Source organism: Urocitellus parryii, chromosome 3, assembly GCF_045843805.1.
Source record: "Urocitellus parryii isolate mUroPar1 chromosome 3, mUroPar1.hap1, whole genome shotgun sequence".
In the NCBI taxonomy this organism is placed as follows: domain Eukaryota; kingdom Metazoa; phylum Chordata; class Mammalia; order Rodentia; family Sciuridae; genus Urocitellus; species Urocitellus parryii.
The window spans coordinates 216059576-216074728 of NC_135533.1; the positions used below are offsets into that span (position 1 = coordinate 216059576).

The 15153-nt window shown below is 56.2% G+C and overlaps 1 protein-coding gene across 1 annotated transcript in view; it reads right to left on the minus strand.

Moving 5' to 3' along the window:
• The window catches only part of Vav1 (vav guanine nucleotide exchange factor 1), a 48629-nt gene extending 38845 nt beyond the window's left edge, over positions 1-9784 (minus strand). Inside the window, exon 1 of the mRNA XM_026414962.2 lies at positions 9581-9784. Within this exon, the coding sequence (XP_026270747.1) occupies positions 9581-9784 (204 nt within the window). The remainder of the gene's footprint in view (positions 1-9580) is intronic.
• Positions 9785-15153: the final 5369 nt, after the last annotated feature.

Consider the following 15153-nt stretch of genomic DNA (forward strand, 5'->3'; position numbering starts at 1 on the left):
CTGTGAGGGGGGAATGGCTGGAAACAGGAGGAGAATCCCCGGGAAAGCAGGATGGGGACAGAGAGGAGGGGCCAGGGGGTCCTGAGACGCCCTCTGAGCCCCGACCCGGCCAAACCCGGGGGCACAGTCACCACGGGAGGAGGCCATGAGCATTTCTGACAAAGGCAGGCTCATCGGGTTCTTGGGTCCCAAGATCAAAAGTTCCCGATTGAAATTTCTGCAGACTGAGGTCAGAACGTCCTCAGTCTTTAGATCTCTCCACCTAAACATCCTCCGTGTCTCCCACTGTCCCCCAAGTGACCCCACGTCCAAGTTCCCCCTGACGTCAGGTTTCAGAACCCCGTCCCTGGTCTCACAGGAGGACAGTCCACCCCTCTATGTGGTAAGATTTCTAGAAACCCAGCTACGCCCATCCAAAACCTCCCGGCCCTGCCCGCTTCCTCATAGCCGCAGTGTTCGGGAGAGGGACAAAGAGCTCCTTTCAGCCCTCAGACAGGTCCCCAGCTACCACCTCCAGCTGGCACCTCAGCTCCTCCGGGAAGCCCACCCCGATGGCTCCCAGGACGCTGGTGGCTCTGCTCCCTGAGCTCCGCCTTCCTCCCAGTGAGCTTGGTCCACCGCGTGGCCACTGCCTGTTTCCTGGTCACCTGTGTCCTCCTTCATCAGGGGATGCTCCATGACCCAGCCCAGGGCCCCAGACAGAGAAAAGCCTGAGGTGGGTGGTGGCCACAGCGGGGTCACCTCTGTCATCGCCATCATCATCCCATCTCGCAAAGAACCCGGGGGTGAGAAGGCGTGGACACTGGCCCAACCCGCGTAGCAGGCGGGTCCCGGCAGCCTGGACTCCCCGGCACAGATCCGGAATTCCTCTCAGCCTCAGGGGCCGTGGGGTCCCGCCATCTCATTACTCGACCCGATGGCGCGGCCCCAAACGGCCTGACGTCCTAGCGGTGGAACACGGGCTATAAAATGAGGCGGGCTGGGTGGGAGCTGGTCCGTCCGTCCGTCCGTCCCTCCCTGCACTGAGTGAACAGATGGAGAGGACATTCTCACTTCGGATACAGAGTTTCACAGGCACCTGCCGTGGGACAGGTGCTGTTCCAGCCGGGAACGCCGCTGCGGACGGCACCCACCAGAGTTCTCGCCCTGGCATCCCAGTGCAGGAGGCAGAAAATAAACAATCCAGTCAAAATGATGGCCCATCAGAGGGCAGTGATGGAGGAAAGCAAAAAGAAGGGAGGAAGCTGGAGGGTGGGAGGAGGGGAGGGAACTGGGAGAGCTCTGGCAGGAAGCCCCAGGGGGCAAGAGGCCATCATGGAGCATACTTGGGGACAAGAGCTGGGAAGATGGGCACCTGTGCCAAGGCCCTGAGGCTGGGCCCAGCCTGGGTGTTGAGGCACAGCCCTAGTGTGGGGGGGGGGGCAGAGGACGCTGGCGGAAAGGTGGGCGGAGGCCAAATGCACATGCCGCAGTCCAACTGGGCACAATAACCGGGAGGTGACAAGCGACTTGAAGGTTGAAAAGGGAACTGCTTTATTGTGGGGAAACTCATCGGGAACTGAGCGGGAACTCAAGGTAGCGGGAACCGCCTTATTGCAAAACAGCAGAGGTCTATATACCTAACTGATGACACACAGCTCGACTCAATTAGCATCATCCAGTGACGGCAGTCAGCCAATAAGGAATCTCCACCATCCTAATGGCTCGGTGGCGTGGCCTTAAGAACCACTCCTCCTGGCAAACTGCCAGGCGCCATCTTGACTCGATTTGCGGTCCCCAACATGCACAGGTCTTTGTAGACTTGTCTTGTTCACAAGGGCATGGAGGGCCATGGCAGGTCTTCCCAACGTCCCTAGGGAAAGTCCCCTGGGCCCAGAGAGAAGGTCAGTAAACAAAATAGAAGGTAAAGGAAGGCTAGGGCCGAGCGCTGGCCCCGGCCTCCCTCCCACTGGCCCTCACAGGCACGTTGAGCTGAGCCTCCGCAGCCTGCTCCACGGCTCCCAGCAGGGCCCCGTCCCCAGATGAAGTCTTCCCTCACCTTGTGGGGGTCTTCCTCAGAGCCAGCCAGGCCCCGCTGTGACACTCTGAGGCCCTGGCTACTCCATGTCCCCCAAGCCTTCCACTCCCCAGCGCCCAGCTTAGCCCCATCCCCATCTTCCTTGAGCTGGAGAGGCCGAGCCCAGGTTCTAGGCAACAGAACAACAGGTCGCTAATGGCACCTCTTCCACCTCTTCCAACCTCGGCCCGTGAAGCCTCCCCGGCCCTCTTTCCTCCCCCTCTGGCTGGAGAGAGGCCAGGTCCAGGAGGTAAAAGGAGCCTGAACCCTGGAGGGATTTTATAAAGCAGGGCCACCCCCCTGCTACCTCCTAGGTGACCCAGACTGAACTGCAATGGGAGCAAGAAATGAACTTGCATTATCATGGAAGTGGTGCGGTTTGTTACAGCAGCTAACATAACACACACTGGCTTATATATTCGAGTTGCCTACCAGCAACTCAAGCTTCATGAAATCAAATGAACAAAAACGACTCCCATTAATTCAGTACTTCACGTTGATCACTGTGAATTTAGAACTTGTCTTACCATGTTTAACCTTCACACGGCTCTGAGATAAGATGCTATTAAGATCCTCATTTTTATAGAGAAGACAATCAGGGCTCATATAGGCTAGAAGTTTTTTTCTGTGCCAAGATCACAATACTTTACTTGAAATTGAAACCAGCCTCATATATATAAAGAGCTTCTAAAAATCAATATGAACAAAGGCCAGCAGCCTTAGAAGGAAAACTTAGCAAGCAAGTAATATGATCAGATATTATCTCACAGAAAAAAAATACAAATTTCTCTAAAACACAGGAAAAGAGACAGCCTCACTTGGAATAGGAGAGTTCGACTTTGGCCATCAAAGGTTCCATTTATCACCCACCCCGTTGGCAAAACTTCAAGAGCTGACAAAGAACAGTCTTCTGGGGAGGTGGTAGAGAAACAAGCTCTCTGAGTGGTGTTACTGGAAGGACCCACGTAGCAAGTCCCACCCACAGAACAAATTGGCAATATCTACCCAAAAACACACAGGATCATGCACTTTGGCCCAGAAATCCCACTTCTGCAAATTTATCCCACGGCTATTCCTGCTCATGTGATAATAAACACGGCAGTGATAATGACAGTTACATGCCACCAGGTACCTTTCCAGGTTTTTTAAAACATATTTAGTCGATGGACACAATAGCTTTCTTTCATTTATTTATTTTATGTGGTGCTGAGGATCAAACCCAGTGCCTCACCCGTGTGAGGCAAGCATCTACCACTGAGCCACAGCCCTGGCCCTAGGTTCTTTATAGTAAATGTCTCTCTGATGACCATGCTTTATGATAGAGTTTTATTATTCCAGTTTTATAGATGAGGAAATTGAGGCACAGAGTGGTTAAGTAACAGGTCCATGATCACACAGTGAGGAAGATGAAAAATGGTTCATGGACAAGGTCTTTTTTTTTTTTTAGAAGCTGTAATTGTAGAATAAGGAAATTGTTTCCCCCTGGTCTTATAATTGACAAATTTGTCCAAGCTGGGCACAGTGGCACACGCCTGTAATCCCAGCAGCTTGGGAGGATGAGGCGGGAGGATCATAAGTTCAAAGCCAGCCTCAGCAACTGCAAGGCGTTAAGCAACTCAGAGAGACCCTGTCTCTAAATAAAATACAAAATAGGGCTGGGGATGGGGCTCAGTGGTCGAGGGCCCCTGTAATCAATCCCCGGTAAATACCCCCCACAAAAAAAACATTTGTTCAAGATGGACAATGTGAAGATCTGATATATATGCGCACATTGTATTGTGATTGTCACCAATTAATTGACACATCTAATCCCCTCACATAGTTACCCTTCCTGTCGTGTGTGTGTCTGTGTGTGTGTCTGCGTTTGTTTGTATGTACGTGTGCCCATAGTGAAGACACTGAAAACCCTGGACCAGGTCACTGATTGTGCACTTGGTATAGCAGAAGCCTGGCAAACCCAGTGTCCGTCCCAGGGGACAGTCAGTTCCACAGGGGTCGGCCACACGATGGAACGCGGGTGTCACAGTCAGGAAACAAGGACCCGCACCAGGCTGCGGTCAAACCCCCACTCTGCCGTTTCCAGTGGGGTGACCTGGGACACGCTCATTGTCCCTGTGGAGAATGGGCGATAGCACCGTGGGCCTTAGTGGTTGTGGTGAGGATCTAAAGGCCGGTGGGTGGGGGCGTTTGGTACGAGCACCTGAACACTTTTCCTGCTGAGGTCCGGGTAGCCAGCACCTTCAGTTCCCGGGTCAGACAGTCTGGAGCTGGCGGGCCCCTCGCCGAGGCCACCGTCCACGGGCAGTGAGCAAAACATAAAGGCTTGTTAAGTGGGCTTAACACGCGCAGCCTCGTCCTCAACCAGGACGTCTGTGTGTCCATCCGGAAAGATCCCGAGGCAGCTACCCAGGGAGGAAAGTAGGAACAGAGCATCGGGTGGCGCAAGGGGGGGCAGCCACATGTCCCTCAGGGCCGGGACAAGTGACGTCAGGCATGCTGTCACTGTGGGGCATCAGGGGCCCACTGACACACTCGGACGGCGACGGTCAAGCGCCCCACGTGGTCGGCTGATCCAATCAAGACTCAGCCAAGGAGACCCACGCGGTGGCTGCCTGCGTCCCCCGGCAGACCGCTGAGCAACCAACCTAAGCAGAGATCAACAGCCTGGCATCAGAAACGCGGAAGCCAGTGAGGCTGTCACTGACCGTCACCAAGTTTCACCTGCCACACACAACCGTGTGGCCGTACCTTCACACAAATGGCCGTGCAGCAGGTGGGTCTCCCCCGGCCCCCCCTCAAACCTAAGAGGTGCTGCTTACAGCATCTCAGGGGACACAGGCTCACCCAGGGACCGGAGTCCTGCAGCCCCACTCTCCGCTGAGGACCGTGGCTGACCAAGCACCATTATGGAGCACAGCGAGTAACTCAGGGCCTGGGCTGCCGCTGGCTGTGTGCGTGACAAAATCGACTTATTAAAGGCAGCTCCCGTGTGGGGAGGCAGCTTCGAGCCAGGGCTGAGAGCTGGAGCGTCCCTGGGCAGCTTTTTACGTGTTGTAATATTTGAATCACAAATGTACTATTTCACCCGACAGCCAACCGCTTCCCAGATCCTCCGGGGCTCTCCGACCCGCCCAGGAGGCGCAGTCTGGGGAGCCCAGGGGTGTGGGCACCGCTTTTCATACATTCCTTCCCACCATGAAGCCGCCGGGCTTCTCCATCAGGCAGAGTAAGAGACCAGCCACCCACCCATGGGGACATGGGACGATGGCACCGTAGACTTTAATAAAACTTATTTTAAAGTATGACTGTTTATTTCTGAAGTTTTCTATTTGCTGTTTTCAAGCCCCAGTAGACGGCAGGTGAACCTACAGAAAGTGAGGCCTGAGGACCACGTCGGGGTGGTCCCCAGGGGCTGGACGGCTCCCTCCCTAGGGCATCCTGAACCTCCTGGGGGCCGGGCAGCTTCCCTGCCTCCACCCCCTGAGCACCTTCCAACCTGCGATGAAGAGAACCTGCCCCAGGCCCACGCCTCACTCAAAAAAGCTAAAAAGTTGATCTGGTAGAAATAGAGAGGAGGGTGACTTCTAGAGACAGGAGGGTGACTTCTAGAGACGGAAGGGGACGGGGTGGGGACAGGTTGGGACGGAGGCCCCAGGGCTCCGCTGGAACAAGCCCAGCTGTTCTACAGCCCAGGGGCGACTGCAGTTTAAACCACCCATCCTGCATTTTATGAAGAATTACAGATTTGAAAGCTCCAAACACAAAGTAAGAGTAACGGTGGAGAAATGGAAATGCTCATGACCCTGAGGGGGTCGGAGCAGATCGACTGCATCGCATCCCACCGTCGTACGGTGCCTGTACCCCACAAATAAGCACGAGGATCACGTGCCAATCCAAAAATCAAAATAAAATTTTTAAAAAAATTCAAGGAACTGGAAAATACGTCTCCAGATTTTGCCAAATTCTGGGGACACGTGAGATGGGTGAAATCCCGCCTCCCCCCCAGAACCCCCACCCCCAGCTGCCCCGCAGCCTCAGCCTCACACCCCACATCCTTTCCAGGAAGACCTCAGCCAGCCGGGGGGTGCCAGGCGCAGGCGGAGCGGCTCTGAACACCAGCCCTGATCGGCACCCAGGGCCGTCTGCATCCACGATTCAGATGCACAGACGGGAACCTGAGGCTGGGGAGAGGCGGAGCGGGAAGTGGTGGCGCAGGATTTGAACCCAGGTGTGGCTCCCCAGGCCACTGACCCCCAGACCCCCGCTCTTACTGACCCACCAGCTCCCTCCCCACCCTAAGTCGCACTGTGTTTTGGTTTCTGGTACTTTGTGTTTTAGGGTTTTCCGCGGTGCTGCTGGGGTTGGAACCCAGGGCCTCACGTGCTAGGCCAGTGTTCCACCGCGGAGCTGCAGCCCCAGAGAAACGTATTTTCTGTTGTTGTTGGAGATGGGGTCTCACTCTGTCGCCAGGCTGGCCTTGAACTCCTGGGCTCGTGCAGTCCTCCTGCCTTGACCACAGGCATGCATAGCTGCACCCCGACCCCAGCCACTGCGTTCCGGGCCGGGGACCTGGGCAGCCCCCACATCCTGGTGGTGCCGTCCCCCAGTCCATCCCTTCCTCCGCACGTCCTCGGCCTTCAAATCCGTCTCTGCAGACTCGGCCTCCAGGACAGAAGAGGAGCAACTGTGATGTCCAGGTCTCTGTGCTGCCCGTCATGGCCACATCACTGGACCTCAGAGCGTCCCACCCCCTTCTGCAGCCTCACTCCCACCGGACCCACCTCACCACTCCCCCTGGCTGGGCCATCCCCGCTCGCCCGGCCTGGGGGCCTGTGCGTCTGTCTGCAGCTCCCTGTCCAGAACAGTGTCCCCGCTCCGTGTGGCCGGTTCCTTCACCCCACACTCCCAAGCCCCCTCCCTGCTTTCCTTTCTTCAGAACATGACCACCTCCTGACGATCCAGGCATGTCCCTGCTAGAAGGCAGGTGCCTCCATAACAGGGGTTTGCGTGTCTAAGTCCCCCTGTCCCCAGCACCAAGAACAGGGCCGGGCGTACCCAGTAATCACTGGATGGATGGATGGATGGCTGGTTGACTGAGGAGCAGGGCTTGGTGGTGCACAGCTGTCATCCCCATCACTCAGGAGACTGAGGAGGAGGATGGCAAGTTCCATTCCAGCCTGGGCATCTGAGCAAGATCTTATCTCAAAATGAAAACTAACAGGGGAGGGGGGTATAGCCTGGTGAGCCCCTGGGCTCAATCCCCAGAACCAAAATGAATGAATGAATGAATGAATGAATGAATGTTGTTAGGATGGAAAAATGGATGGGTAATTGAATCGATGGATGGGTGGATGGAAATCGAACAGCTGGTCGGGTGAATGGATGGATGGATGGTTGTCTGGTTGGGTGGACGGATGGATGGCGGGTTGGGGGGATGGGTGATGAATGTGATTTCTTTCCTCCTCCTTGGAAACCACTGTGCGAAGGAGAAGGGCCGGGAATGAGAAGCGGGAGGAATGGGGAAGCACCTCGGCCCAGCCTCCACACCTTTATTTGTGCCATTACCCCTGAGGCTCACCTTCCCATTTCCCACATCCTGTGGGCCAGGCATGGCTCTGCTGAAACTTGTTGACAGGCACCCAGAAACCCAGCTCCCCGTACACATCCCCACTGGGTACCAGGCACAGCAGGGGCAGGAAGGCACAGAGCCCCCAGACTGGGAGGGTCGGGGTACCCCCTGCCCAGCCTGGGCCTGCACCGCTGGGCACAGGAAGCCGGACAAAGCCCAGCGCCAGCTCCTCTGACATCAAGCCTGACTCTGCCAGGCGAGGCCAACCCAGGGCCCTCAGCCCAGATCTCAGGGCTGGGGCACCTTTTCCTGGCCCTTTGAGTTCAAGTGCATTTTGAGGGCCAGAGCTGGTTTCCCAACTCGGCCTGGTATGGAGGACTGGGGCTGCCACGGGAGGGAGCTGCTTCCCTAGGGACTAGTGCCATGATTGCTTGCCCTTCAGAAAATCGGCTTCGGTGAAGACACACAGGAGGGGAAGTTCATCCTTAATCTATCTGCTGTCCCGGTCACCATTATTAAAGCACTACAGGGTACCTGGACTCCCTGCCAGGGCTGGGCCTGACAGATGTGGGGCTACTTTCTCATGCCCTGGAAGCTGCGGGGTCGGGGAGGTTTAGGCAAATGTAGGCAAATGTGGGTGGCCTTTGGCCGGAGGGACGGGCAGGAGAGGGCTCTGAGTTCCCTCTGCCTTTCAGGAAACCTGCCCAGTGGGGAAGGGCAATGCCCCGGCACCAAGGACACAAAGGAGAAGGCCCATGGCCCTGTCCCTAGGAAACCCCCCAGGAGCCCCCCGTGAACCCCACTGCCTGGACAATCACGTCCCCCTCTTCCAGTTACATGGTCCTCAGACAACCAGGAGGCCATGCCCCCGCTGGCCACAGCCCACCAGCCCAGCTGCTGGGGCTAAGACTCTCACCCTGCAGTGAGGGCTGAGGGCCAGGCAGCAGCTCTCCCCCGAACCCCAGAGCAGGGTCACGATGCTCAGACCTAGGGCAAGGCCTTGTCTCCCAGACTAGGGACAGGACCATGTCCCTAAGGCTCAGGACGGGACCAGGTCCCCCTGATCCATGGCAGAGTCATGTCCTCTGAGACCCCGGGCCAGAGACATGTACCCTCCGCTCCCTGAACAGAACCCATGTGCTCCAGGCCCTGGAAGGCTCCTCAGCCCTGCCCTGTCCCCTCTCGCAGGCAGCAGCATCCACTCAGCAGCCGCGGGGAAGCAGAGAAGGTACCCAAGAGACAGGACAGTCCTGCCACCACCCCCACCCCAACCACATTCAAATGGGGATTTGAATGTATTTCCTGAGCCCACGGGGGACAATGCCGTCAGCCTACGTCCCGGAGCCTGGGCCCCTGCTCAAACCCCAGCAGAGAAAATGCCGTCCTTCTAGGCCCCCAACCCCAGGAACTGGTCCCGGCGGTCAGGACCAAGGCCTGCCTCGACGTCCCCACGGGATGGGTACAGAGAGGAAGTCCAGGGCCCCGGGGCTGCAGCCCCCCACGAGACCTCACTGTCCCAGGCCCAGGCAGGAAGCCAAGGGGAAGGAAGATGTGAGGGGAAGGAAGGGGCCCGGGCCAGGGAGGAGGAGGCACATGTGGGGGAGAAGTCGGTGGGGCCCCTCCCCCACAGCCAGGATCTGGGGTCAACACAGGAGGAACCTCAGGCACCCTACCCTGGTGGCTACCAGAGAGTGCCCAAGCCCCCCCACCCAGGACCCACCCGATGGTCCCAGGAGAGTCAGGTGGGGGCTGGAGGGTTAAGCCCCGATTGGCCATTCTCAGCTCGACTCAGGCCACCCACGCAGGGGACCTGCTACCCTCAGATGGGCCACCGGCCGGGCCGGCCCTGGCCTGGAACCAGAACCCCCCCCACTTTGCTGGCCCTGATGCAGAGTGCTTAGCCCCTCCTTCTCAGCCCAGGTCCCCCGATCCCGGCCAAGGCCAGGGGGCCTCACCTGAGACATCTGGGGGCGCAGGTTGACCTCTCGCAGGTTGATGGCCTGGGGCAGCAGGTTGTTGAGCAGCTGGCACAGGAGGACGCCATCCCGGAGGGCCTGCGCCAGCTCGCACACCTGGGCCCCCTCCCAGGTCACGCGGTGGCTGGGTGGCAGCACCCGGCACTGGATGAGCCAGTGGGTGCACTGGCGCCACAGCTCCATGGCGGCCGAGGCCTGGGCCCGGCTGCCCGTGCACGCTCGCGGCCTCCACCACCCACCCGCCCGCCCTCCCGCCTGTGGAGCGACAACTAGGGCTACCACTTCCTCTTCTGCGCCTCTAACTGTCACCCCGGAGTGGGTGGAGGAGGAGGTGGAGGAGGAGGAGCTGTAGGGCGGAGAGGGAGCACCTGCAGCTCAGCCCCTCCCCACCGGGTCCACGCGGGATTGGCCCCCCTGTCCACCTCCCTCTCAACACAAGCCTGGGCACCCGGGAGCAGGTAGCGCTGCAGGGCGACAATCCGGCTGGACAGTGAGGTCACTGCTTCCTCCTCATCCCACCCCCTTGCAATTAAGCAGTGCCACCTCTAACATGAACCCGAAATCCACCCACTTGTCACCTCTTCCTCTGCCTCCACCCCGGGTCGGCTCCTATCTACCCAGCCTGGATCAGTGCAGTCACCTTTGCCTGGACCCTGACTCCAGCCTTGAACTCTCAGAGACTGTCTTCCCTGCAACAGCCAGAGGGCGACCGTGAGCACCTGATCCTGGGCACTGTCCCTCCTCTACCCTCTATGGCTCCCACTTTCCTCTGGGCAAAAGCTCAAGTCCTCTTTGAAGCCCAGAAGGCTCTGGGGTCTTCCCAAACCTCCCCATTTCAAATTACAGCCTTCCCTCCATCCCATATCACCCTACATTAAGCTCGGATCACTACCCAACAAACCTGCTATTTATTATACAGTTTTCTCCTGTGTCTGTGGGTTACATATCCTTGGATTCAACCAACCACAGACTGAAAATGTCTCTACTGACCATGAGCAGGCTTTTTACTTGTCATTATTCTCTTAAAAAGACAAGTGTGACAACTATGTACACAGAATTGACATGGTAATCGGTAGGTATAGTAAGTCGTGCAGATATGAATTAAAGCATACTGCATGCTACTACACCTTTTATAGAAGGGACTGGGTCACCTGCAGATTTGCGAATCCTCAGGGGGTCTTGAAACACTCCCCGCAGTACTGAGAGATGATTGTGCTTATTTCTTCATTGTCTACTTGAGTGACTCTTTGCTTGCTGACCCCTCCCCCATCTAGCACTCAGCACAAACAGGAGCTCCATAAATATCCGTTGGCTGTATTAATAAATGATCGAAAGCTCTCTTGTCTCCGCCTCGCGTTTATTCCAAATTCTTTCTCACCACGGCCATGGACACCACCCAAATGGAAGCTACTATCATCCTGTCCTTAGGGACTTGGAGAGTGCCATTCATTAATCCATTCGTTTAGCCCTTCTCTTGTCACCAGCTGAAATCATCTTCAGTGAGAGAACTATCTCACCCTATTCACCCCACCAGGCTATAAGTAGCACCCCCCTGCCCTCTCCGTATGACTCGGCTCCCCCACTCCACGCGGGTCCCCAGGGGGCATGGGTACTTTGGGCCAACCTGGGTTGAAAGGGAGCTGCCGGGTTCTGATTCTTACAACCACTAGGAGGCGCTAGACTCCTTCCCTGCAGGGGCCCCCTGACCCTCTCACTACCCAAACCGCTCCGGAACCTGGAGACTTTCCTGTTATTGGTGGGGGTGGAAGGCAGAGGAGGGGAACTCTACCTGGAAATTCCCAACTTTGTGATCCTACAGACATCAAAACTTTCATCCCCAAGAATGCCTGGCTTTCTAGGCGTCCGTTTTCTCCTCTGTAAAATGGGTCACCATTTACTTTCCCTGCACTCTCAATTATCGTGGAGATCAGAGATCGTGGGGCTGCAAAGATGAAAGCCTTCCACGCCTCCGGATTTGAATTCCGTCTCGACCACTCACACGACAGGACAATCTGGACAAATGTCTTCGCTCCCCTGTGTCTCAGTGTCTGCATCAAAAATTTGGGAACCTACCTCCCCCATCGAGTGACCTACTGAAACTTATGAGGTAGGACAGGCCAGCCGAAGTCTCGGTATACAGTAAGTGCTCAGTAAAAGTCGTGGTGGCTACTGCTTTCAAGACTTATTATGAACCGTTGAAAACTTACACTTTGAGCCTTTAATAGGCGTGGGCAGAGCGGCCTCTCTTGCCCACCCCCCACTTTCTCCACTCGTCCCACCACCTGGGCGCTGCCCCTCGTTTTGCCCCACAGTCCAGCCCGATTCCACGCGTGCTGTGTTTTCCCGGACGTCTCTCCACAAAACCTGTCACCCATGCGGGGTCCTTTCGGGAACCCCAAGGGGGCAGTCTGGAGGAAGTGCACGCGTCACAGCCGCGGCCACCCCCGGCCTCGGATCAGACCCAGACCGGGCGCCCCGCCCCTACCCGGAACCCTGGGGGCGGAGAAAGAAGCACCTCCCTCGGTCGCGCAGGTCACCGGGTGCACGGGTGCTCAGGGAGAGCCTGTTGGCAGCGGCGGGTCTAAGGTCTGTACGTTTGAAAATCATTCTAGTGGCCTGAGAACGGTGTGTGCGCGCTGAGTGGGCGTGGTCAGTCGGAAGAAGGAGGGGCTACATTTGAGGGGGCGGGGCCATTGGGAGAAGGGATTAGCGGAGTTCCCAAGGAGGCGGGGTCTACCGGAAAGAAATACCTTCGAAAAGGGGCGTGGTTAGCAAAGAACCGATCTAGGGGCGGGGCAAGGACGAGGGGCGGGGTGGGAGCCTGGGAGGTTACGTTTGGAGGCGGGGCGCGGTCCAGTGGGGCGGGGTCTAAAGAGGGCGTGGCCAGGTGGCCTGGCTAAGTTCCCACTAGGTGCGGTCTGGGGAGGCTAAGCCTAGTTGCAGTGCGCAGGGAGGTACCTGGAGCCGCTGATCGTCCTTAGACCTTCACGGATCTGGCCTAGGTAAGCCGGAGGCCCTGGGCAGATCCAGGACTAGGGAATTTTGGAGGTGGAGAATCTTCTCATTCCAGGTACCGGCTTGCAGGGGGGATCTAGGGGCCTGTCCATGCGCGTCTGCATGGACTAGAGAGGGCATCCAGTGAGCAAGCGAGTGGGTCGCTGGGCGAACCTGCATGCGCTCTTCTGTGTTTCCTGTGCAACCCAGGAATCCTCTTATTCCACTTTCGCTGGAGCGATCCCAGATCGGGTCCCTCCACTTCCTGGCTTAAAACCCTTTCAAGGCTCCATTTCATCGCACTGAGATTAAAATCCGGGTCGCACCAGCTCCTGTGCGGGCTCTCCCCGCCGGTCTCTTCCTGACCTTCTCGACTTCCACTCCGTTCCTTGCTCGATGCACTGCAGCCACATCAGCTCCTCCAGGGTGTGAAGTGTAAAAATAAAGATTCATCTCACTGCCAGGTCTTGCTGTACCTGCCAGCCGGACGACTCCATATCTTTGCAGTGCTGCCTCCTTCTGTCCTGTGGTCTCAGCTCCTATGTCATCAACTCCTGACTTTGCTGCTTAAAGCAACCTGCCCCCTCCAGCCTTCTTTATCACATCTTCCTGTTTTATCGCCCACATTGATTTGTCTTAGAAATTATCTTCGTTCATTGTTTTCCTGCTGTGTCTTACCTATCTGTCTTTGTACTCTGGAGGGGTAGGCTGGGATTTGATCTCAGCATCTCCAGGGTCTAGAGAGGGCAAAGCGCACACTAAGTGCTCAATCATCAGTGTTTGCTCAATTCAAATGTATGACCCCAGAGCCCTTGGCTCCCCTGTGTGGGTGTTGTGTGTGCTTGTGGCTGTCTCCTGTATGTGGTGGCACTCCTGAGCTCAACCCCTTTCCCCGTTCTACCCCCTTTCTCTCTCCCCCACCACCCAAATAAATTATCTGAAAGGCAGGAGGATGATTTAGTTGGACTTTGACTGACCTGTGCCCACCTTGAAATCCCAAAAGTAACCTTGACATGCCGTGATCCACCTCCACTCCCACTAAGGGGGGCCTGAGGCAGAGGAGTTTGGAGTTGGGAGAGGAGAAGACCAAGGCCACAGAGCCTGGCCCATCTGACAAACAGGAAGTGGGCAGGTATTCAGAACACACCTGGCTTCAGGTATGCAGTGCCTGGAGCCAGCTCCCAGCCCAGCTGCCCTCCCCTAAAGCTGGCCAAGACTGATCTGGAAACTTCCTGCCCCTTCCTGGCCCACAGACCTCTGACTCAGGAAGCAGGAATCAGACCCCTCTGAGGCATTCACATGATGTTGAGGGGTGGGGGGATTAAGAAATAGACGCCCTTCCCTCCCACCCAAGGCAATTTTATCTCCCAACATTTGAGACACACTGGCCCAGGGGCCTGTGGAATGATTCTGAAGCTCCCAGAATGCCTTAGAACAAAGGAATGGATGGGCTTCAAAACACAAGAAGAAACTGCAAACACAAAATTGCTACTTACTGATATTTCTCCAAACGTGTCCTCGCATTTAAAAAGTGCATGGGGTGTAGATCAGTAGTAGAGCGCTTGCCTGGCAGGTGCAAGGCCCTGACTTCCATCCCCAGCATTGGGAAAAAAAAAAATGCTAAAAAGAGAAAAATAGCATCACATGCTAAAGGGATGAGTTAGATCTTCTCACATCCTGAGAAACCCCAGGACCGCTGCCCCCAAACAGTGCATGTTTGTAAATTCATCCCCCCTTCAGGGTTTTTCCACCCAGAGAGCCACCTGGTCGATACCCTCAAAATTCTCCCGGTCCGGAATGAGCCCTCCCTGTCTACCTGTGGAAACTTCATCCTGCCTTCCGAACCTGCATCACATCCCACCTGGGTTTGTCTTTCCACCAGGTACTCCGTGACATCCTCCACCAAGGACAGGGGTTCCCATCTCTTTTGTCCACTTTGGGGGTCCAGTTCCTAGAACAGCACTTGGCACTGACACCCAGGGCACTACCCACAAATACAAGTTCAGTGACTCAGTGAATTAAAAAAAAAAAAATTTCCCCATGCTGGGTGGGGATGGAGCCTGGAGACTTGTGCATGCCATCACCGAGCTGCACCCCCAGCCCCGTGAATCAAGTTTCTATGAAATGTGGTGGTATACAACAGCTCCATTTTTTTCACTTCAGAAAGATCATTTTCCACCAAGTGTGGGGGCTACGCCTGATCCCAGCTGTCTGGGAGGCCGAAGCAGGAGGATCCCAAGTCTGAGGCCAGCCTGAACGACTTAGCAAGACCCTCTCAAAACAAAAATAAAAGGGCTGGGAATGTAGCTCAGTGGTAGAATGCACCTGGGTTCAATCCCCAGGACTGAAAAAAAGTTACGTTCCATTTGAGAGCAGTGCGTATGCTACATCTTCTCTCCTTGCAAGAATTCCGTAGATGCCTGACTACTTCCCTAGAACTGCTGAACCACTGTGTGCACGCCAGGCGAGCGCGCTACCGCTGGAGCCACATCCCCAGCCCCAGAAATATATGTTATGTAATTCTATTTTTACATAATATGTAAACATTTAGAAGTAAA